Below are 25,183 nucleotides of genomic sequence, written 5' to 3'. Positions count from 1 at the left end.
AAAGTTATCATACATTATGCATAAACGTACACTGTTTTAGAATACTCATACTGCTTTTAACTGTTTTGTACAAATTGGTAACCTAAGCACAGCCAATTCATGCTGTTCTATTATCAAGTTGGAAATTATCTTCCATGGCTATTGAGCTCTGTCATCTTTCCTTTCATGCGGCTTCTTCTGAGGAATTTCCAACTGGCTTTCTATAAAACACTGCCTTTCCCATTACTCTTTGTTTCCTACATCGGATTATAGTCAGGGATATTTACTGCACACATATGGTACTGTGTGTTCAGCCTGGTCTACAGCATCTAATCTTCCAGAAAGTGGAAGTGAACTGGGGCGCCAGTTCTCAGACTCAAATTTTACAAAAGCTAGTAATATCTGTGGGTATTCATAGGGTGAGTTAAGGCAGTTTAGCAAACATGAGAACGAGTATGAAGTTAAGCTTACTGCCCAGTCAGCCTTTGCTACCAGCCTGACAAAACAGGTTGAGAACTACAGTCCCCACTTGTGATGAAATACTTTGGTAAATCTCCAAATTATCTTGGATCAGCTGGGAGAGCTATGAGAGCAGTTAGATCACTGTTAAATCACAGGAAAGATGGGTTGGAATCCCTTCTAGTGCATAGGTCTGGGGACACAGGTCTTTCACTTCTTGAAAGTTTCTTACTGGACTCTGGGGTATAGAAACACCCTACCTGCAGCACCTAAACGCCAGAGAGGGGACAGCATTCAAATTATGCTCCTGGGCTTACTTCTTCTACTGGCAATATTCATGGAGTTTCCCCAGATCCAGTATTTTGGATCACCCTTTCTAAGGCACCATACTACATGAAAAGAGGTTCATTTATGTGGCTTACATGTACATATTACGGGCATTTTGACTTGAGAACTTTGTTATTGGAGGCATTTTTCTGATTTGAAGACTATTGTGATGGCTAGTAGCAGCTCCGTGACAGGATCATGAGCTATTGTTCGATATCAGCATTAAAATCTCTGCTTTTGTTTTCCTAAGTGAGACCACTGAAGATATCACTTGCACTAGAAGACCAGACTGTGAGGCTTGGACAGGAAATCCACCTGAAGTGTGAGATATCTGAGAACGTGGAAGGGAAATGGTACAAAAATGGGCAACTGATCGAAGCTAGTGACCGTGTAAAGCTTTATCACAAAGGAAGGTAAGCCTGTTGCGTCTTGACTTGACTTTTGATGGAATGACACTGTAGACCAGTATTTGGGTTACTTCACTGAAAATTATCTAGTAATCAAGCCTAACCTCTGTCCCTCAAACATATTTAGTTTTATCATCATAAAAGCCATGTCTCCTTGCCCCCTTTGATCCCGTGTCTTTTGGCTGTGGAGGACAATAATCAAACCCTTGATCCATCTAAGTTCAAGCTATTAATTTTTCTTGACATTGCTGTTGGTGTTAGTATAGGATATTAAGTAGTAAAGCAAAATAATTGTTAGACATTATTAAAAATATATAGCTTTTGAATGTCTGTTTTTCTGATGGCTTCTGTTTGTGTCAATTCAGACCGTGTATCTCGGCCCACGCAAAGTATGTGGAGATATCAGGTCCCTTTGCATTTATAATCTGCCCTTTTTCATGGAAAGTTTATCAGTTTAAAACAAAACAAAACAAAACAAAAAAACAAAGCCAGGTCCTACCTTTAACTACATCCCCTTCACTTCAGCTTAGCAAACCATGCAGACAGTTGGGAACCGCACTTGTGAAGATGCTCCTAACCAGGCTATGAAATGTTTGCACTGACTCCATAAGGCTTGCTAAGTGGCAGTAAGGGACAAGTGCCAGCTGTGCAATGACCCCTTGCTTTGACATAAGGTGAAGGAGCTCCCCACAACCCATGTAGACCCATAGGGTGAGGTGAGGGAAAGGGGAGCAGGAAGGGCACAGAGGTGAGTCCTACCTTGAACAAAGCTTAGCCACAGCAGGTCATAGGAGAGCAAAAATATCATCGTACTGGAGGACGCAGTTAGCCAGTAAGAGCAGAATATGCTTCACCGATACATTTCTTTATTCTGGCAAACGAATAGTAGGTTGGATCACGTCACAAAGATGGTCAGAATATTCCAACAATAGGATGACCTAAAGATTTCTTCTTGAACAACCAAACTACAATCCAATGGCGGCAGCACAGAATCCCTGTGTCAAAGAGATTACGCTCCTGTATTTTTCTACTTCTGTATTCAAACAAAAAGTATTAGAATTGGTTACACTATTTGGTGCTTTTATCAATAATATTTTGTACAAATCACGCAGTATTTAATCAGCTAAAATACCACTAAGCAGCCAGCAAAGGATTTTTCGTCAGTAATTTTACACACTTGCACAGATCTCCTAAACTTTTCACAGATTTTTCCTTATAGCTCCAAGTAGTCTTCAAAAATAATTTACATAGATTTCTTTTTCAATTTTTCACAGAATCCACAGATTTGTTATAGCAAGCGCTGCTGTTGATGATGAGGGTGAATACATGTTTGTACCAGATGCCTATAATATTAATATTCCATGCAAAGTACATGTGGTGGGTAAGTATATGGCACAATGACTTATATGTAACATCTCTTTCTCTGACCTTTGGAAATTAAAAGCAGTGTGAAATACCCTTGATTACAATCAGTTTGTTTCCTCTGAGCAGACATCTACCAGAGAAAACAGACCTGCTGCTTTGGCAAAGTGCAAGTGAGCTGGTCAGAGCGCACTTTGCCAGTGCTCAGGATCTGCTCATAGGTTACAAGCCTGGGGGAGCTCCCAGGGAAGGCTTCTTGATGTTGAATTCCTAAACCTAAACCACTATTAAGAGTATGTGTAAAACACCTGTTGCTGTCCTCTTTTCAGCTATACAGTGTTGTCTTCTTTGAAGAACTGGCTTGCTAACATTGCAAAATGTGATATAGTTTGGTAAAAGATTAGTAGAATAGGTACATATTTACCTATTTCCTAAATACGTTAAATGATATCTACAGAGCAAAATGTTTCTGGCCAGCTTTTATTCACTCAGCAAAACATAAGGCTTGTTAATGATCCCAGTCTTTCAAACAAAAATAAAACAAGGCATTGACTCTTCCCACAACAATACCTCACTGGCTTTTATCTGCAACCGGCAACTTGGAAGTCAAAAGGTGAGCAATATAAATGACCAAACTTTTAGAAAGTTTGTTCTGTAATCGAAGGTGAAAGAACTGGGATATCTGTGTTAAAAAAAAGTATTGGCAACATTTAGGGAGAATGAAGAGGGAAAGGGTACTACAGGGGTATGCCCACCAATATAATTTCCAATACATTAAAAAAGTTGTAAGAGGATATTCATCAGTTGTTCTCCATACACATGGGGTACAATGAAAGTGACCATTTCATTTTCAGAAAAAGGATTTGGGTTAAGAAAACTTTTAAACTGTAAGAACAGTGATGTCTGAAGTGTGGTAAAAGGTGTTGTAGAAAGCCTGCAATGGAAATTCTGAAGAGCCACTTAGAGGAAATCTCTCTCAGAAGTTACCTGAATATACATAATTCTGTCTCAGGAAGATAGATTTTTTTGTTTGGTCTTACTATTCCAAAATTTCTATGGTGCCATGATTTATTTTTCATCAAACAACTATTTCCTTAAAAAGAAATTTTCTTCACAAATTTTCTTCTGAACAAAAAAATCAGTTGACTAAAAATATCAGGAAAATACAAAGCATAGAGCACGTCTCTCTATGTTGCAGACCTGTGCCAGGTCACTGAACTCTCAGAGTGGCAGCCACAGGGCAAATTTGGACAATCTCTCCTTTTTTCAGATCCTCCTAAGCTCCACCTGGATGGTCTTGGGGAAGGTAACACTGTGACAGTAGTCGCAGGAAGCAAACTACGACTTGAAATCCCCATCACTGGCGAGCCAACCCCAAAAGTCATGTGGAGTAAAGGCGACAAGGTACATTGTCATTATACACGTTTCTTTAGCTTAACAAGGGGCCTTTTCCTTCAAAAAATAATCTTTAGCCATGTGAAGACATTGATTTTAATGGCAGAAAATAAGGAGGAGATGCATTTTACCTGAAAAGGCCTCCTTGCTCAAAAATGAAGGGTAAAATGGATAAATATTATTTAGTATCTTTTGGGTCTTTTTGAGGAAAGGTTGAAATTAACGAAGGAAAAAAATATGGGTTTGCTATAAATAAATTGTAAAGGAGAGGGACATACGAGATGCAGAAGAAAACTAGTGAAAATCTCAAAAATCACTACTTCTTCTGTACATACCGCCCAGAATGGCTGCTGGGTTTTGACAGGAAGGCATGGGATGGTCTGGTTTTGGAAAACGAATGATAAATTCTGATAGAGTGTCAAGTCTCAAATGAAACAATAGGCTGGGCAATTGGTGTCTTGCATCTGGTGTCTTAATGCAAAACTTTGCACAGATCAGTCCCTGGCTGTGTAATACCAAAAAGCCACTTTTCACATTTAAATTTTTATTGTGGTACGTGGAAGCTGGAACATGTTATTATTACTGGATTTGTCAGAACTATCTGGTCAAATCTCTGAGTACTATTTTTCAAATATTAATTGTAGTATTACCACTGTGAACTTGTCCAAATAGGCATTTATTCTAGGAGAGCTCTTACTCCAAAATATGTGCCAGGATTTGAAATCTGAGGACAAACTACTGATCATTCTAATCACTCTGACCTTTCAACTGAACGAATTATATTTTGACCTGACTTGTGGGAGAATCCACTACTCTCTTTCCATCAAATTAATGACAGGTAGTGTTGACAAAAGCATGTTCTTGCTCACAGGACAAGTAAGCCTAGTGCCTCTTCCTTTGAGATGCAATGGCTGAACTAATTACCAAACACTTACCGTATTTTAAACTTATTTATTTGTCCCTCAGTTATTTTGTCATTTTTGTGATCATTAGGTGACTGAAATTCTGAGCTTTAGTGTGCTTTTTCTTACAGTTGCTTCAGTATTTTTGGTGGTATCCTGTACTGCATTTGGATTTTGATTTTTGAGCATTTTTATTCTCAAATCCAGAAAAAATGACTTTTCCCTCTGCTTACTTTGATTCCTAGTGGATCACAGACAGTGGAAGAATACGGGCAGAAACATACCCAGACAGCAGCTGCCTGGTCATTGATGCAGCTGAGAGGGAAGATTCAGGTCCTTTCAGAATAATGTTAAAGAATGAGGCTGGAGAGGACACAGCTCTAATCAACATTAAAGTCGTTGGTAAGTCATGTGGAACAGTGCACCTGAGCCATGTCTTTTAGCACAGCCCTTTTCAATAAATACTCCTTTAAGAACCCTATTTTTCTGCACCCCAACAGGAGACAAATTCTTCTTCCCGTATCTGACGGGTCACTTCTGTAGATGCTGTCCTCCCTAGCTACCGAATTGTTGTAGATTCTCAGAAAACTTTCATTTCCCTGTTTGTCCTCATTTTCAGATGTGGAATTGAGACACAAGGATACTAAGGTCCGGTGTTACTGAAGGACACAGGAGCTTAGCACGGGATTTAAGTAGAAGTTAATTATCACCCCGCTGCCACCTCACGCTGCAGGGACCAAACTTACGCAGCTGCCTCAGGCTGCCCTTAACACTCTCTGTTCTCCATACGGCTGTGGGCTCTGTCTTACCACATGCCCTCAAGTGCCTCTCAAGTGTCTTGACTGTGCTGAAGAGTTTGGCATTTATCCCTTCCTAACCACCTGCCAGGATCCAGAGAGACCTTCTCTCTCGCTCTCTCCTCGTTAGGAACTCCTGTTGCACTTCAAAAACTATTCAGATTTGTTTCTTGTTTGACGTTTTTTATTTCAACCTATGCGAAAAGAAGAAAGTTTGGGCTTTTTTGGTTTTTTAAAATAATATTTACTTTGTTTGCAACAGATGTTCCTGATCCTCCTCAGGCACCAAACGTGACTGAGGTGGGTGAAGACTGGTGTATTATGACCTGGGAACCTCCGGCAAATGATGGTGGATCACCCATCTTAGGTACATACTTTCCTTTTTTTTGTGGTGATGCTCTAACATAGACAGAAGAAACAAACACCCAAAAATGGACACCATAGGATCAGAGTTTAGCTCAGGCCCTGGAGAGTTGGATTATCCGGTTGCAAGGATGTTCTGCCCAATCTTCGACTTTATCAGATACCTGTTTTTCTAATGCTTTGAGATTTCTCATTTTGTATGTTGCCACATTATCAGTCTCCCTGCTTGAAAGACAACCTCTTATAATACCAAACTTTGGACAGTTAGCCTGTTTGAGTGTTAGCAGGAATTTCAGAAACAATTTACTGAGTAAATTGGAACATCTTCTAATACACTGAACTAACAGGAAAGTCAGAGGGGCTCAGACACCAGCAGAATCAGGCCTTTTTCACTCTGAACTAAATACAGAGGTGGTGTAAGTGAAGCCCAAAAAAAGCTCGTATGTGGCCATGAAAGCCAAAGAGGTGCCAGATAGCTTGAAATGGGAAAAAATTTAACAATAACACCTAAGGCACTCTGAGGCGAGAAAGGGATATTGAGGAGTATCCAGAAAAAATGCCATTGGGCAGTCAAAAAATAGACCCCTCACTATTGAGCTCTATGCCACCATTTACAATAATTTGTTTTGTCAATAGGATATTTCATTGAAAGGAAAAAGAAACAAAGCTCCAGGTGGATGAGGCTGAATTTTGAACTGTGTAAAGAAACAACTTTTGAGCCAAAGAAGATGATTGAAGGTGTTGCTTATGAGGTCCGTGTATTTGCTGTTAATGCAATAGGCATTTCCAAACCAAGTATGCCTTCAAAGTCCTTTGTTCCTTTAGGTAAGTAATCAAGAGCATAGGGATAGGCAAGCATTTAGAAAATTATCACTAATACATTATTACAGTCATCTAATTACATAACTGTAGTTCTTATTGCACTTGTGTTGCTCAGGACCTGTCTTTATTAGGTGCTGCATAAACTATATGTCTATCCCTGAAGGATTTATAGTCTTTTATAAACAAGAAACAAGGATGTATAGACAGAAAAATGGTGCACTACAATAAAACAGTGACATGCTATAGGTGAACCTGATATGGTCAATACTATGGTCAATATGTTTTAAGGACCAGAAATAGTAGTTCCACGTTTTTGTGTATCATAGGTACCTCCTGAGTCAATAGTCAAACTATTGGCAGCCAAACTGGCAATTTAGAGAATTGATAAAGATGATGGATTATAGTCTTGGTTGATCTATGTGTCTTTCTCATGCTAAAAGTTCAGTCAGGCACTGGCTTTTGACCAAAAATGGTCAGGAAAAGTGACCAGAAGTCTAAAGATCACTATTTGCAGGCTGCACTATATGAAAATGAGACTTTATTTCATGTTTCACTACTTAGGCTTGCTGATACATAGTAGCTTGCAAATTAAAAAGTTACAAGTATTCACAAATAATCCATACGTTTCCATTTAAAAAAAAAAAAAATCACAGGTATACAATCTATCATAAAGGTAGAAATCTATGGGAAAAAATTAAGTGAATTTGCCCAATATTGCAATAAATCATATGATAAGATACATTTGAATAGTCCCTAAATTCACTCTATGCCTCATGGATCCCCCTTAGCTGAAGCAGGGGCTTTTTTCCCAGAAAGGGATCACATACTTTCAATGTCCTTTTGCAGACAATCCAGATTAGGCTAGGTCATATTTTATACTATTCTCTATATAATCTTACTGATTTATATTAATGTAACAGCTAGAGGGCCTTGTCATTCACCTAGTGACAGATTAATTTGGTGGCCTTTTCGTAGGAAGAAACAGACTTTCCAACTATTATGACAACTACAAGTCCCGGTAAAAGAAAGGTGTCTTGTTCCCTAGGCCAGCAAAGGTTCCCACCTTGCTCAGCGGCACCCCCACGATGCAGAGGAGGAGGAAGAAGGTGGCTGTAATTGCTACAGCACCCTCTCCTCCTGCCAGAAATTACCTGCTGCTGTAGAATACGTTACTCGCAATTTCTCTGCTCCACCTTCCACCTCTCTTTGTCCTTCTCACTCCTCAGCAGGAGGAATTTAACTCTGGGTTAGGCTGTAAGCAGGTATGGGATGAGGTACCTGCTTCTCCTAGTTTGGTCCTAATTGGGAAAGATGTGCCAGGGATGATCGGAAATACCTGCTAGGCAGGGTTTAGCTTGCCACCCATGATGCTAAATTAGAGGAACGCACACCATAAATGTAAACCTTTAATTGTAACACATTTTTCTGCCTTCTCCCCACTGCCTGCTTGCTTCAGCTGTTACCAGTCCACCAACTCTCCTGGCGGTGGATAGCGTGACCGATACCTCCGTTACGATGAAATGGAGGCCACCGGACCACATCGGAGCGGCAGGGTTAGACGGCTATGTTGTAGAGTACTGCTTTGAAGGAAGTAAGTGACAACGACTGTGGTATGTTACTCATAGTGAAAGTAGGTGAGACTTTCTCCATTTTTTCTCTACGGGTATCAGGTGCTCTCACTTTAAGGCAGAGACTAATCAGTCAGAAAACCTCAAGCAGCAGGGTTTTGTTCAGGCTTCCTTAGGTTTGTATTCCAGATCCCACTCATTGATTGTAGTTCAACCCATCTTACATTTGATTTGAAATCCAAATCAAAAGCCAGGTAATCTGTTGTAGTGTACCAAGTACCATGTTAAGCGCTATCCTCTTCTTTGAGCTAAATGAAGAGTCGACACAGTAAAGAGAGGGTGGATGAATGAATAGGAAGTAATGAATGGCTATAAGTGTGGTCCAAAATATGTGCAGGTTGGCTGGCTTTTAGGGACAGGGGGTCCTCAGTGTGGTAATCTCTATCTTGACATATTACTAATTGGCTACTTCAAGTGCCAGTTCCCAATACTGAGGACAGACAGCCTCTCCCATAGCTGGCTGTAGAAGTTACCTAGGCATGCAAAGTTCCTGTCTGGATGTTGAATTTCTCCAATGTTTCAGTGTAGTTAGATACAGGATCTTTAACTATGTCCATCTAAGACATAAATCTATACAGAACTGAAGGAGAAAGATAAAGATGAAAGAGACTGAATAAACTTAGGAGAGTAAAGTAACAAGGAATAGCGAAATATAGTATATATTTTACAAGTAGAGTCTTTGGTGATCAAGCAGCAGAAACTTAGTATTTTCCAGCAGATTTTCTTCTGAATTGGCATCAAACGAAGTCTATTTCAGAAAGTAAAATCCACCAACACCTGGGTAAGTATCAAATAGCCTGGAGTGGTATGGGCAATACCCAGCCTCTGTGGGCAAATGCCAATCAGTGGGACTCCAGCAGTGTTGTGTATTTGGTCGAATGGGACACAGTTCTCTTCAGCTCCGCTAGCTGCTGCTCTTAACTGCATTGTAAATCAAGTGATGAGTTGGAGACCTTTTTTCATCAAGGCGTTGATTTCAATGAAAGCTTTTCATGAATGCAGTCCACAGCCTGAAGACAAGAGGTAGAGGATAGAACTTGTCATTCACACTGTCACGTGTTTCAGATTCAGACAATCCAGGAAAACAGTAGTTCACAAAAGTGGTCAGATACCACAGGAGCAGAGTGCCCTCAGCTCTCACTCAGGCGAGTGGGAGAGGGAGTGAAGAAGAACCACTGGCTTTTCTCAGGAGCACTCAGCGTCTTGTAGTATTGAGCTGAATATCTGTAAAGGAGCAGGAACAGACTGCAAGAAGCTCAGAGGTCTGGAGAAGATTACCTGAAGGCAGACACAGCTGGAATGGTAGGAAGGGTTTTCCTTGTATATTGGGAGGGAGCTGTGGGAACAGCTCAGAACGGGTAAGCATGCAGTCTTGCGTCAAGATGCAGCATTCCTATAATGTTTCCATTGCACAGGCGAGATGTACGGGAATATAAAGGGGACTGTCAATGTGAGGACTTCAGTGTATATTATGTACATTATGTTCTGTTTAGTATTGGTAGGATGGCGGGGAAAAAGTTAAAAGTGCTTGTACTATGCTACTGTCATAAACCTCTTGACGTTACAGTATGCGATATCCAAATTAGGCACCAAGAGAGGATGAGAAATACATATATATGCTAATGCAAACTGAGGTTTTCAGAGGAATCTTCCAAATCTACCTTTTAAGGACTATTAGACAGAAGATCATTGTATACCTGTTGAATGGAACAAATTCTTTACTTTTTTTTTTTCAGATAGGTTTAAAACATATGAAGATACAACAAAATGGCAGTCAAGTCTGTCATTTTATTGTTACCCACCTCAGTTAAAATACAATGGGTACAATGTATTTTACATAGCTTTCTGAGTGTTTTTGTATATCTATATATGCCTCTTATATATGCATATACATCTATATATACACAATTGTCATTATTTATGTATATATGTTATGAAAATGGTTAGGAAGAAGCAAGCTTAGTAGAAAATACCAATTAAAAAAGACTTGTTATTGGAATATACATCCTTTTCTCTGTGTTCAGCCCTTTTTTTCTTTCTTGCAATATTGCAGTGCCTCCTTTTCTCAGCCCTTTCAGTGCCTGTTCTGCCTCAAACTAATTTCTTCTATAATGTTTAATAACTCTTTTTAATTTCAAGGTACTTTTTATGACTGTCTATATTCATTCTGCCGTTCTTTTCTTTTAGTTATCTGTTTGTAAACTCATTTGTCTTTACCTTCTCCATTCTTTCATCGTTGTCACTGAAGCAGTTTTAAAGTGGGCTTTTTTTGAGCCTTCCTTATCATAGCAATCACTAGAAGAAATCACAAACCGAAAATAGAAAGACAAAATATATATATAATTATAATTTAGAAGAATCATGTACCATGAGCATTGGTTTGGCTTTGTGAAAATTGGTATTTCCCTTTAGTCTGAACCTCATAGCTTGATTAACATGGTGGACTCTTGGACTTCCTTAACCATGGTAGCACCTTTGACAGCTCTGTGTATATTACTGAACTGGAGTCTCATCATGAGTATCTGGATCTGGCATTGCATAGGTGTGAGTAACGTGAATATAGAACTCCTCAGGGCTAGTTTACAACATCCAACTTGAACTTCTTGCTGTGGTGATGTGGAGTAGACCAAATCTTGTTGACACTGGAGAAGTCAATTCCTAGTAATGTATGCTGCCGGCTGGTTCTTGTGTGACATTTCAAGGGTAGTCTGATGAGCTTGGCCCTAGTTTTCCCTAGGACATTGTGTTTATCTGCCTTTAAAAGTCCATTGTACCTGCAGATGTTCTGTTTTCATAGCTAATAAATAAACACTTCAGACTCTCTGTTCGCTGAGATCTTTGCCAGTGTACCCATCCAGGACCATGCACAGACACTAGAATAGTATTTTTATTATCCCAAAAATAGCCAGGTCCAGGATTCCAGGAAATCCAGGGCAGCGTTAGCTTGGCCCAGGAAATAAAGCCTTAGTGATTACACTATATCTGTCACCATCCATGGTTTTGGCCTTCTTTTCTTTCTATGTTGCCTTTAGCTAAATGTGTTCTCTTCCTCTGTTTCCCCAAGTTTTTTTCCAAGACTTCTTTCCTGTCTCTCTTACTCAGAATTCTTCTCTGAATTTCTTCTCTCTTCTATGATGTGTTTTCTTCTCCTACACTTTCTCCCATCATCATTTTGTTTCATTTCTCTCTTCCAAATGTTCCTTTTGTCTCTTTCTTTTCATCTTTCCGGGGCTGTGATCAGGCCCAAAGAAAAAACCCCAACCTTATCTTCCCCTCTTCCTTTATCCTTTAGCTTTCCTGTGAGCATCATGTGTAACTGTTCTTTGATCTAGATGCCCTCTTCCCATCTCTTTCCTCCCTGCAGTCTCCCTAAATACGGGTCCTCTAAATCTTTAAAGCCCAGCATCTATCTTTGCATACTTACTAACAGGAATTGCTAACCACTGACAAAATGCTCCATCTGTGTGAAAGTGGGTGTCTCTGATTAATTTTAAAGATGGATTCTCACAAGGTATATCGACAGATCTGTCTGAGGAATTGGTGGAGCCACCTTTTAACCTGGAAGGTACAGTATTCAACAAAGGATATACATCTTCTTTAACGAAAGAAAAACTCTCTTCATAAAAGTAAAGATAAATCTCTGAGAGTGAGGGGCAACAGTCTACAGAATTTGCTGTAGTACGTGTATAAGGGGAGGGGGGGGGGGTGCTAGGGAAACAGTCATTGACTGCAATCCTCTTCTACTAGAAGCTGAAAGAAGCAGCTTGAAGGAGACCTTAAATCCTAAAAGTAAGACACACAGTTATGAAAATGTACTACAGTATTGCGCTCTAAGTCTGCAGGGCTCTCTAGTTTATAATAGTTCTCTTGTCTTCCGTGCCGATTTTATAATGCTATCTTTATATGGTGTGGAAAGTATTGATACTGACTTGCTACTGCATAAATCTGACTCGAAACGTCAAGGTGCCAGCAGTGTTAAAGCAATCTATGTTTGGAGGACGGGGTGGGAGAGAAAGTATCATTGGTAATTGCAGCTTTTCTGAAAGACTGTACTCTTATGATCACTCTATGGATTACATGTGACTGCCTAGGGGTAGGATAAAAAATCCAAGAATGCTGTAATTATGTGAGTAATTCTGACAGCCTTCCTTTTTTAAAGGCATGAGGAGAGATGGCATTTCATTGCAATTTGTAAATATTCTGCGTTTCTCTCATCCCTGCACTCTCAGTGGTACTTTCAAGGGAACTCAGTACTGGCTGAAATTAATTGTAAAACCCATTTCTCTCCAAGGAAGCTGTTAAAGCAATGATGAGTGCTTTTGGAAATATACTCTACGTCCCCCTTGTTTTCTATCAGCCAAATTTAATAATTAATCAGTTTTCTCTCTGGTACAATTAAATGACAGACACATTCTAAAAACATTTATTTCTCTAAATATAAATATATAATCAGCAGAAACCCTTTAAGGTTTGAAACATTCTTCCTACGTATGAAAGTGAATCAATATCATGTTATCGCATAATTAGAAAAACAAAATAGAGGTATTCATTAGAATATAATGAATCTATTACTGTTCTGTAATATTCCTCATCTGTGCAGTGGATGTATTTCTAATTCCCTATTCTTTCGATTCGTCCTCCCATCCTCTGTGCCCTAAACTAGCTGATGAATGGATCGTGGCTAACCCGGAGCTGACAGACAAAACGAAGTTTACTATCAACGGCCTGCCGACTGGCTCAAAAATCCTTGTGAGAGTAAAAGCTGTGAATGCTGCTGGTGAAAGTGAGCCCAGGTACCACCCACAGCCTATTTTAGTCAAGGAAGTGGTAGGTAAGATCCTCCTGCTACACTCACCCACAAATACACTCTGCTTCCATACTTAGTTCTGGTTTTTTAAGGCTAATACTTACTTGTTGTTGGAAACTGATGACATGGCCTTACAAAGCCATTGTGCAGTGGCTAGAAATCATGAAACCGTCTTTAAAAATATTCGTAATTCTTTTTATTTGTTTTATTTCTAAGCCTTTATTGCTCAGGCTTTCAAGGCGCTTTTTCTGCAGAACTTGAACTTGATGTTGCTGGTTTTTTAAGTTGTGCTGTTTCTCACCTGTTCCTACCACCATAGCATTTGGTGTTACAAAAACCGATGGTGTACTGAATGTAACATTGTAGGACCAAGAAATTTAAAATACCTCATTCATTAGTCACTTCTGGGAATTGTAGACCACACAGTCTCCTATTTATAGTGATGCCCAGCAGTGCTGCCTCAGTTAGAAAAGAAGATAAAAGTCAAACACAAGCTTTTGGCTTTTTTCAGAACCTCCAAAGATTCGTCTACCAAGACACTTAAAACAAACCTATACTCGAAGAGTTGGAGAAACTGTGAATCTCGTTATTCCTTTCCAGGTAAGAACTAAAAACACCGACAGGAAAATACTCTATTTTTCTTATACTGCTGCTTTTTAACTTATTTCTGTATAAGTTTGGTAGGCCGGTGAGTTAAGCAGATGTGGAAGCACACTGAAGTACATAGGTGCTTGAAAGCTTTTGCTCTGACATCTCCAAGAAATGATGTTAAGCCAATTAATGAATTGGGTAACTAGCTCAGGCAGACTGATTTGTCATCTGTCATCCACAGGACACTTATAAATCCTCACAGTAGACATTACATGTGAGATAAATAATCTCTAGCACAATGCAAAATGGTTACACTGGCAGTGGTTAGAAAGGGCATCAAGGGTGGGACTGTAGCATTTAATCATTTTCTTGTCATGAGAGAGGAAAAGGGAGGGGAAGAGTGAGCAGTTTCACTCTCTCCTATAGAAACTGCAACTTTTAAATTCTTGAGATCCCAGCTGTAATATGACTATTTCCAAGGATATAGCATGTTTTGCCACAGCATTGTGTTAACCTACAACAGTGACTGCCTCTCTACTTGCAGGGTCCTTATTCTTTTGAATACAAGAATTACAGCACAATTCATTTCTATTTCATGTCTGCACACCTAAAGATACTGGGTGGGCATGATCTGGCTTCTACAAGGCTGTTAAAAGCCTGATAAAAGCTTGATCAGCAATACACTGCAAGGTACACTGCTCTTGAGAAATTAAAGGAATATTCTATGGTTATTCTCTAAGATAAGGCATTCAAAAAGGCATGAGATTACACTTTTTGGACAGCATCTACAAATTGTTTGCCTCTGGAAGGCAAATCCCATGGTAAAGCAGGTGGAATTCACTCTGATTTAAGTACCTAAATCGTGCATTACTAGGCCTACAAAAATGGCACAGAAAAGACGCCAACCCAGCCTACCTAACAAGTATTCCAACTGCTTTTGCAATGAAAGAAGAGAGTTTGGGATCCCTGGAGGACTTTCCTCTTTCACTGGCAGTGTACAGAATGTAGGCACTTCCAGAGGGTGAAATATTTTGTTTGACATTTTCTGTTTTTTTCACCTTTTTCTTCTAGAAAACTGGAAATTAATTGTGCAATTTAGCCAGAAAGTTAATTGTCCGATTTAGCCAGAATTTGCAAATATTTTCAGTCTCCTGAAAAAAAGAAAAAAAGAAAGAAAACTGCATTTTAGGTCAATTAATATGATTGCATCTTATATGCTGTATGATTTAAGAAAGAATTCTCAGTTTCTTTCACGATGGTTTTTACTTCCCATTTGAGGAAAATGGGAAATAAACCCATTTTCTCTCCCATCCTTTTCTTTCCTCAATATCATATACAAATTGTTTCCTGGCTTCTTACAGGGAAGACCAAGGGCAAAAGTATCATGGCAGAAAAATGGTTCTCCAATCGACAAGAACCAAATCAACATCCGCAACACTGAAAATGACACTATCATCTTCATCCGAAAGGCAGAAAGGAGCCATTCTGGAGAATATGACATGAAAGTGGAAGTAGAGAACTTGGTGGACAAAGCTACAATAGATATTCAGATTGTTGGTATGTTTTGAGAAACAGAAATAAATGCATGCCAGAGAAGCAGACTCCAGCCATTCCAAGGCTATAGGAAAACAGAGGAATCCCAAAGAGCATCTTTCTTGACAGTGATAACTCTCCACGTCCACTTACTTGGCTATAGATTTGTGGTCTCTAAGTAAAGCTCCTTACACAATGGCAGGTGCTTGATGGAACATGTCAGTCCCTTTTTTTTCACTGTTATGCTCTTCATCTTCTTGTCTATCCAGGATGCAAACTTTTTCCTGTTGAGTCATATCCATAGCCACAAATGGTAGTAAATTCACAGTAACTTTGTCACAAGTGTAATGTGAAAGAAATCCTAAATGTTGAAAGTACATGGAAGTAGGAAAGACAGACAAGAAAATACATTTACTTTTTGGTTTTACCAATCTGTTTCTTTACATAATAGGCAAAACTGGTAGCACAGCCTTTATAATGATTGTCTGACTTTGTCTTTTAGGAACATATCTTCAACTGTTTTAACTTTCCCAAAATATGATGTCCTTATGCAATTAAAGAGCATGTGCATATTAGAAACCATACACACAAAGTGGTCAAGTTACGTTTTTCATAATTCTGACGTGTCTTAACTTTGGAAAGTTTTATTTTGCAACCTCAGCTCTCTTTTGACGTTGGTTTTGGCATCTGCGTGTTGAGAGAGAGAGAGAGAGAGAGAGAGAGAGAGGGAAATTGAACTAAGTGGAAAATGTGCGTAGGAAAGACAGAGGCAGAGAAACCAAAAAGTGGAAAATGTCAGCTGCCTTATTTTCATTGTAGATCGCCCAGGGCCACCAGAGGTTGTAACTATTGATGATGTCTGGGGAGAGAACGTAAATTTATCATGGAAGCCACCAAAAGATGATGGCAATGCTGCCATTACTGGGTACACTATTCAAAAAGCAGATAAGAAGAGTATGGTAAGTAATAAGGAGATATTTAAAAGGCTGATGTACTCATGAATTCTCCCTTTTAAAAATAAAAAGCCTTACATGCTTGAATTGATGTAGGTGGACAAAGCATTGATTAGTCAGTGTTCAGAAAATCTGCAAGGCATCTCTAAAATTTATAAAAATCGCCTATTCACTGTATCTAAAGCCTAGAAATGGAAATGTTTTCAGATGATGCCAGAGAGGAGGACTAAAAAGGAAAGGATGGGTGGATTTGAGGGAAGTAATTCTGCTTTTTTTCCTTTGTCTCAGTAGAGAAAATAAACCCCCAAAATATTAATTCAGAAGTCAGTAGGTTGCTACTAGTATCAAAATGTAGTGCTGCTGTTTTCAAACCTGTGATGTCACACTGTGTAAGTCATTGCCACTCCTTGCTATCCATGGCAAAATGGTACATAAGTAATTCGTAAACAGCTTTAAGATTTACAGATGAAAAGTGCTATATAGAGATGTTTATTATTTTCATTAAACTACATTCATTAAACATGAATTTACACTTCCTCAAAAGAGAGTAGTTGGATTCTTACATTTAGCACTTACTGGAAATCTAGGACAATATTTTGGGAGTTGCCTTATCTAAGGGAATCTTTTTGCCACCACCACCCCTCCCACTTTAATATGTTGATCTGCTTCATGGTCTGATCGATTCATTCTTCCTATGCCATTATTTCCCTTCCCGTCCTTCATTTTTTCTTCCTCTTTGGACTGTAAGAAGAGATGGTCTCTGTACAGTGACCAGAACAATGATGTCCCCTGTCCCTAAATTACTGTGTTAAGGAGAAAGGAACAACAGCGGTGTCCGGGCTCCAGTGTGTCACAGATCATTCAGGTCATTGTTTCCCCACATTCTCCATGGTGGTGAATTCTGCAATTGTGGCACAGCTGGCCTTCTACAGAAAACTGTTTTCCCCAGAGGCACTTTGGCTCTTAAAGATGACCAAATATCAACAAAAACTGTGGCACACTGAACTCAGAACAAGTTCATCTTTAGAAAAGCAAGAAAACTATGTAGGGCAGAGTAAAGAAAAGCAAAAACATCGCTGTGGTCATGTTGCACTTTATATTAATTGCATTTTTAGCATTAACTTCTTTCATCTCAGTTTGTTATTTAGGTATTTTGTACTAGGATAGTACTTACATGCCCTGTTACTGCTGCCAGACTAAAGCGCTAAAACCCACCTCCCTATCTGAGCCTTTAGATATCAGAGGACCACCTGCATAAAATTACATTTCTCATGAGCCCTCAGCCTGTGGAACGGGGTGCAGATTAGTGCATTGGCCTCTTGTGAGTACATGTTGCTGCAGACTGGTACATGCTACTACTTTCCCCCCGCACCCTGCGGTTTTCTTATCTGCAGCATTACTTTCTCTGTCAGCAGCGTGGACTAGGAATGAAGGAACCTGCCTTGCCTCGCACAATACAACCTTTGTAATATCAGATTTCCTAAAATGAACCCTCCCAGGTAACAGAGTGTAACAATTCAGTAGGGTTCATTTTCCATTCGGCCTTCACTGCTCAGTAGTGCACTCTGTGGTATTCTCATTATCACTCATTTCATTAATTACTGTTAGCTTCACTATTTTAGTATTCACTCACATTCCCTTAAAAGAAAAATCTTGCTCCTGCGAGCTTGATGATTCTTCCAAACAGTCAATGGTTGAGAGGCGCAGGGCGACGCGGGGAAGCTTACGCTCTGCGTTGGTGTCTTTCAGGAATGGTTCACAGTAATGGAGCACTACCACCGCACCTGTGCCACCATCAACGAGCTCGTCATAGGAAATGAGTACTACTTCCGAATCTTCGCTGAAAACATGTGCGGCCTCAGTGAGGATGCAACGATGACCAAAGAGAGCGCTTTGATTGCAAAGGATGGTTAGCTAATTATCCGTTCTTTGTCAAAAGGGAAGGGGTGTGTTCAGAGGCTGGAAGGTGATGAGAGGTAAAGGCCATATCTCTAAAGTCTTCAGATGCATTCCTAGTCTCAAGACCAGGTACAAGTAGCATCTAGGACATTTCATATTAGGACTTCTTGGTTTGTCCACACGGTTGGTTTTTTTTAATCGAGTAGGACATTTTTCCCATGTTCTGACATTCTCTACGATCTTGGATCTCAAACTCGTGTCACCGCTGGCAGACCTAAGTGGACAAGAGCTGGAAGAGGAGTAAAGAAGCTGTTGGGTCAGAAGCAGGGGGTCGCTGCCTCCCAGTGGAGACTTGGCATCAGCCGGGCAAATGCTCCTGCCCATTTCAGGCAGGATCCAACAGATAAGCGTAACCCTCGCTTCACATCCCTTGGAGGTAGAGCTGGACAAATTCTGATTCTGCGGTCAGAAATCCTGACATTTCAGAAATTGTCAGTTTGAAATGGTACTGTAAACTTTAAAAAAAAAAATTAACTGCCCCTTTATGGGAGGGAAATTCTACAAACAGGTGGTTTAAAGGAAGAAAATCAAACCAGATCACCTCAGTTTGTCTGAAAGGAAGGAATACGACTGCCGTGATGCAGAGGACAGACAACCTGTACAACCCACACAGCCAGGCTGAAGGACTGAAAGTCCAGGGCACTGGACCCCACTTCCACTATTAAAAAGAAAGCTACCTCTCTTTTAGAAAGGGGCTCACGAGCAAAAGAATGGCTATAGGAATTGCTTTTCATCACTGCTTACTTGCCCTTGTCATGAGAGCAAGTATCAGGCCTAAGCTGCACTGAAGTCGGTATGACAGCTTGGATCAGGTTTCAGTGAAGCAAAGATATTTAATGATACCTGTGCACAGGAATAGATGTCAGTCAGTCCAGCTGTTTTAAATGACAGCTTAGTTTGTGGGTGAAGGTGATTTATTGATGGTAATCTCCATTGCAGAGCAGGGATAACGTGGAAGTGAGAAACTAGATTTTACCATGTTTTCCTTGTACAGAAACTACATCCATTCAGGTGTCTGTATTGTTAGTGCACTGTATGAAGCAGAAAGAAAATGGATTTTCAGAGACAGAGCCAGCTTGTAATCAGAACAAACTGTGAAAAGTAATTGGCAACAGAGTGAACAAGGCTTGTCAGGGCAGAGATCCCGCAGTACATCAGTCAGGATCCATCCTGTTCTGTAATACACAGGGCACACTGGCAAAGACACAGAATAAATGTGTATTATTTTGTATACCACCTACTCAGGAAACAAAGAGAAGCTCTCAGACATCTATGCTGTAGCATGACCAAGGGCTGTAGTCGCTTCGCAGGCTCATTTCCAGTCTCCCCTACAAGTGCAATTACTAGAGTCACTAAAGCAGTGCAGGTCAGAACTGACTCTTTGTAGCCATTGAAGATGCTTGAGTATTTAGCTACATGCCAACAGTCTTTTTATAAATACTTTATTTTCATCTCATAGGTAAAGTCTACAAATATCCAGTTTACGACGATTTTGACTTCAGTGAACGGCCGTTGTTTACTCAGCCTCTAGTGAACACATTTGCTGTAGCTGGTTACAACGCTACTTTGAACTGCAGTGTTCGGGGCAACCCCAAGGTACAGCATAGCTCGTAACAGTATCAGTTAAAACACTAGAGAGTTTAACCTGACAATAAAAATCGTAATACCACTTTTACTATTTGTCTCACTCACGATGCATGCTGAAGGCAAAAAGAATGGTGTGGGCTCTAAAGAGTATACTACCTGTGTTATAGGCATTATAACAGTTACTAAATCCACAGATAACTCCGTGAAAGGGCAGAACCTCAGGAAAAGGCTGGGCTATACTGGGACTGGCACTTACAACAGCTGTACAGTTAATATATCAGTAAAGGTTGTTACTAAAATAAAGCCATAATTATTCTATAAAAAGCTAATTATGCTTTAAGTAAGCGCATTGCAGGAATGCTCTGGGGACCATGTTAGTTCTCAGGCCTGCTATGCAATGCATCTTCCAGTTTCTTTTGAGTTGTGTCTTTTTGTGATCTATTTTCTGTTGTGAGAAACTGAACTGACCTAGTAAAATGAGAACTCAGGAGTGTTTAAGAATGTTTGCTGTTCACTCTCTACCTTCCCAGTTTCTGACTGTGGAAATTACTGTGAAAAAACATGCTTTTCTTATTGACTTAGAGTAATCGGATGTCAAAAGTTATTTCTCAGATGTTTGCTATCATTACACAGCACCTCTTATATTGATAATAGGCTTATATTTATGACTTTAATTATGTGATAGGAGCTGCACTGAAAAATCATGCTTAAAAAGAGATGCATGATGCAGCCCATGTTTATGTTTGAGTTAAGGATTACAGTTTCCTTTCTATTACTACTTCATCTATTTTGTATCATTTCTGGAATACTCAACTTTAGCTGAACATCACAAAAAGTAGTGAAATATTTCAGTTCATAGGTTTATGCATGTGGGCTTTCTTTTGTTTTTACCACAGCCCAAAATAACCTGGCTGAAAAACAAAGTCGTTATCATGAATGACCCAAAGTACCGAATGTTCAGCAACCAAGGTGTCTGTACCTTGGAGATCCGCAAACCCAGTCCCTACGATGGGGGTACTTACACCTGCCAAGCAGTCAATGAACTTGGAGAGGCAGAAGTTGATTGCAAACTGGAAGTAAAAGGTAAGGGTTTTAAAACATTGCAAGAGCCCTGTTTGTATGAACACCATCCACATAGGAGTCAAAAGTATGCAAGGCAAATGCAATAGGGAGTTCAAACAACTTTTTTAACTTTCCCAGATGAAAATATTAACTTGGTTAGGACAAAATAAACTATATTGGTTGCTTTGGTTTTTTTTGAGGACCAACATGCTGTGCTTATGCTATATTGTCCTTCCTCCCCCGCCATGCTGATTCACATCTTCAGTGATTGCAAGGACTTCTTCACAAGTGACAAAAGGGTAAACTGTAACTCTCAGACCTCTGCCACTTACCTGAGAAACTCTAGTAAGACTCAGCCTTAGAGCTCTTTGGGAAAACGTTAAGAAAATCACCTTGGATAAGAGACACATCTCTGAAGGAAATGGCAAGGGGAAAAGGAGAGAAGGAAGCAAGATTAGTTCAGGGCAGACTGTCTGCTTTAAAATTATTAAACAAACCAAACATTTGCTTCAAAGGAAATTTGTTAGCAAAATCATGTAGCAAAACCCACTATTGTTCCCAAGGACACACGCTAGTTGATGCAGTTGCTGTATTTGCTTTAAGAACAAATATTCAAAACTACGGATTTTGCAAATACAGGGAAAGAGGACTAAGTAGGTTAGCCTTCTACAACTGAAGACATACTTTATTTTCATTAATAGATAAATTTTATGAATTTAAGGGAGTTTACGAATTTAGAGGGAATTTAGGCTAGCTGAATATGGCCCTAGTTATATTATTTCCATCATGCTAGTCTATAATGAAAACCATAATATTTAATATCCATATGGACTGTACTGTGTTTATTTTGGATTTCAATTTCCATTTTCTGTATTTTCTCATGTATCTTGTCCCACAGCTCAAATCTGCTAGCAAGAAGCCATTGCAATAAATGTTTGGTCTATGAAGTTGAACATTTAACTAAATGTAATGAAAATATGCATAATATGTTTCTTAATTTTCATGATTTATTTTTAAGAGATTGTGTTTAAAAGGAGATGTCCTCATCCTGAAAGTATGATTGTTTTCCTTAATCACAAGCAAACTTTCTATTTCACAGCATAACAGACCTCACCACCTGAGAGGGTTGCTTCATCTATTTTTTTATACTGAAAGGCCAAGTTAGTTTGCTAATTCATTAAACTTCCTAAGTCCCCAAGCCCTAAAGTTCTTAGGCACGTTTACACTCAATTGTAACTTTTTAGTCTTCAGCACTTTGCTTGCAGTACAACCAAATACTACATTTTTAAATACAAGAAGCTGGTTTTCTCTGTCCTTTGTTTTACAAAGAATTTTTTACATTTAATGTGCAGAATACTGTGAAACATTTTTAAGATAAGACATAATTTAACTAATATCTCTCCATTTTAGGAAGTCCAAGCTCCAAATGTTGCCACAGATTACATATTATTCTTCCGTAGTTCCCTTTCCAGCTGTTGTGAAATACAGATTCTTCTGTTGATCTTGGAACTTTTTTTCATTGAATATCAGGATGAATTACTTTGTTGGCTTTGAAGCGTAATACAAACACCATGTTGTCACTCAGGCTCTCTTTTAATATGTAACACTTCCCAAGAAATTGTTCACCAGCAGTGGAAGCTGCTCTATGTTAAGAGTTTTTAAGAGAGAAGTGTGGAGAGATTTTTGCCTTTGATCAATACAGATGGGGAATTTAATTTCTTACATTTATGGACTGGTATCTGAAATAGGCTGGGAATGCTTAGACCCTTTTCTAGTCAATTAGAAGTAAAGTATCTAAGAGAAAAAGCTACAGTTCTGTTCATTAAAGTGGTCACTAGGTACAGCTGAGATGACGTCCCTGCTGATTTTTGCTCACAAATGTTTATTTAACTTTCATAAGTCCAGTTTTCTGAGTAGTGTTCTGAAACGGAGAGCACATGATACACTATGTTCACAGGCTGCCAGACCTGTCCCATTCACAGCTGATTCTTTCCATAATGGCTGCATTAAGGATTAAAACAAAAAATGTTATGTCTGGCAACACAGCAGCAAACGTTTAGGGTAGACAACAGTCAGAGCAGTGAAGCACTAGAGCAGATTTCCCGCAGAGGTTGTAGAGCCTTTGGTACCAAGAGCCTTTAAGAGCAGCTTAGAAGAATGACAGCAGTACAATCTGTTAGGATTATGATATGCACTAAATGACATCTCAAGATTGCTTCCAGCTCCGTCAGTCTGAGATTTTGACTCAGTTCTTAACACTGCCGACATACCCTAGCACCTCAGTCAGATTCAAGCATCCCCCCGATCGTTCATCCCACTGGAAACCTTGGATAGATGCATGGGCTTTGCATCGTGTCCTGAGGGTTGTATTAATCCTATCAGCTGGTTGCAGCACATCCTACAGTCTCAATTCCTCTGGCACCTTATCTTGGGGTTGCAGTTGAACATACCTTTGCTACAGCGAGAATGGGGCTCTAAGAATTATTCACTTTAGACAAGATTGAGTTCATCTTTCCCCACTTTTAAAGAAAACCTCTCACACCCACTGACTGCAAAAGGCTTGTAGCATAGACATTTCTAGACTCAAAAAGCCTTCTTTCTTCTCAAAGAAAGTAATATTTACTTTAAAAGATGAACTGAAAATAATGGAATATAATGCCATAGACATCTTGCTCAGAGCAGCACTTTAGTTTTGCATCACACCTGGAAGAAGTCCTGAGAAATGCAGGCTGTTAGGATCCTACCTGGGCTGTGTGTTGTTTCTCTCTTCTTAGCTATGTGATGGGCTGTTTCATTAACCTAAATCCCACCTGTCCTAGTTAACGGTTGGCTTCTGAACCCAATTTCATGTCAACCGTCGCCTGGTGCAGCCCCACTCCCTCCCACCAAGCTCGGTATTGTGGTTCTCTCCCAACGGTTTGGGCTGTGAGTGGTCGTCCCGGCTGAGATTCCTCTTTCCGTCCTGGCAGGTTTAGCCATTACTTCGGGCTCCTTTTTGAAGGCTGCTTAGACTAGTGATTTGTAGGGCTTAGACACAGGACAGCTGTTGTGAGGGTTCAGTGCTGACACTCTTAACATGATTGGCAGTTCAACTGATGAATTCAAAGGGAATAGGATTAAGCGAATACAGCAGCTGTAGCTTGGCTAACCAGGATAGGCTGAGGGTTTGCTATGTGATACAGATAAATGCGAATGAGTATTAAACAGCCAGAGCATAAAAACATAATTGCATTTTATTTCACTCTTCTATTGACTTACGTGTTGAATCATTCTCTTAAATTTTCCAGCCTGTTTGTTCATTTAAGAAGGCTCTTCGGATCACTGCTCATCACGCTGACGCAGAGCAAAGACTTAGGGATTTCTGACTCACTGGAAATAGACTGCAGTGTGTGTGTGTGTTTTCATATGTATAGCTTTAAACTGGTTCAGCTTTATTCCAGCAAGTAACAGTCAAGGTCTAGATTTGTAAAATGATGAGATAGAGTTGAATGTTGCCTGAATAACACCAACAGGCTCAAAGCTATGCTACCTATCTGGTGAACATACCAGCTACAGTGCTATTATTACAGCTCTTTGGATAGTAAGTCATGCTAAAGAGCTCTATGCCATGCAACTGTATATATTGTAGTAAGTGAATTTTCTTATATTGGCTAGAATTTCTTTTATCCATCTATTTCCGAGGTATTGGAGATCTGAAATTTATGACGCATATATATATATATATATACATATATGCTCAGTCCTAGGAATGTCATAGAACTACTCACAGAACAGTCTAGGATTTCTGATTTTGCATAGTATTTGACCAACTGAGCAGCTATGAATACCCTGGCTATGAATACTATCAGTATGCTACAATTTTCTACTTTTTTAGCCATTTGCTTACATTATTTTAGGTGTAAAATTAAACCCCCTAGTTGTTACTAAATTTAATGCTCATTTCCTGAAAAAGTTTTAGTGATAATTATGAGCATAATAATAAAAGTAATAAAACCTTATTCTGTCCTCATAAAAAGGTTTTGCATGTACTGATGTTATTTCAGACAGACAGTAGTTCATTATTCTGTCTTGAGTTTTGCTGGGCGAACTTAAAGATGGCAGGTTTACGAGCTGCTTGGTACAATTGCACGTGCAATTTTTTTTTGTAAATAAAAACGTGCTGTAAAAAGTTGTGTAATAGATTTTAGAGAAAAGAATAACTCTACCTCGTATATCTTGAAAGATGATACATACACAGAATCTCATGATAC

The 25,183-nt window shown here is 39.4% G+C and overlaps 1 protein-coding gene across 11 annotated transcripts in view; it reads left to right on the top strand.

Annotated features, from left to right (window-relative positions):
* Window positions 1–25,183, top strand: part of MYBPC1 (myosin binding protein C1) — an 81,379-nt gene that overhangs the window by 49,991 nt on the left and 6,205 nt on the right. For 6 of the 11 annotated variants that reach the window (XM_030041309.2, XM_030041305.2, XM_030041312.2 and 3 more), the window contains 15 exons: window positions 1,016–1,178; window positions 2,447–2,553; window positions 3,805–3,938; window positions 5,077–5,233; window positions 5,891–5,995; window positions 6,628–6,816; window positions 8,270–8,404; window positions 11,938–12,006; window positions 13,105–13,272; window positions 13,760–13,848; window positions 15,201–15,396; window positions 16,192–16,331; window positions 18,075–18,234; window positions 19,744–19,880; window positions 20,768–20,954. In XM_030041309.2, the coding sequence (XP_029897169.1) occupies window positions 1,016–1,178; window positions 2,447–2,553; window positions 3,805–3,938; window positions 5,077–5,233; window positions 5,891–5,995; window positions 6,628–6,816; window positions 8,270–8,404; window positions 11,938–12,006; window positions 13,105–13,272; window positions 13,760–13,848; window positions 15,201–15,396; window positions 16,192–16,331; window positions 18,075–18,234; window positions 19,744–19,880; window positions 20,768–20,954 (2,136 nt within the window). Of the gene's footprint in view, window positions 1–1,015; window positions 1,179–2,446; window positions 2,554–3,804; window positions 3,939–5,076; window positions 5,234–5,890; window positions 5,996–6,627; window positions 6,817–8,269; window positions 8,405–11,937; window positions 12,007–12,188; window positions 12,231–13,104; window positions 13,273–13,759; window positions 13,849–15,200; window positions 15,397–16,191; window positions 16,332–18,074; window positions 18,235–19,743; window positions 19,881–20,767; window positions 20,955–25,183 lie in introns of all 11 variants that reach the window. The other 5 variants (XM_030041310.2, XM_030041313.1, XM_041118194.1 and 2 more) reach the window with 2 other exon arrangements.

The sequence above is a fragment of the Aquila chrysaetos genome, chromosome 17, assembly GCF_900496995.4.
Source record: "Aquila chrysaetos chrysaetos chromosome 17, bAquChr1.4, whole genome shotgun sequence".
Classification (NCBI taxonomy): Eukaryota; Metazoa; Chordata; class Aves; order Accipitriformes; family Accipitridae; genus Aquila; species Aquila chrysaetos.
This window is presented reverse-complemented; position numbering and strand designations above follow the sequence as displayed.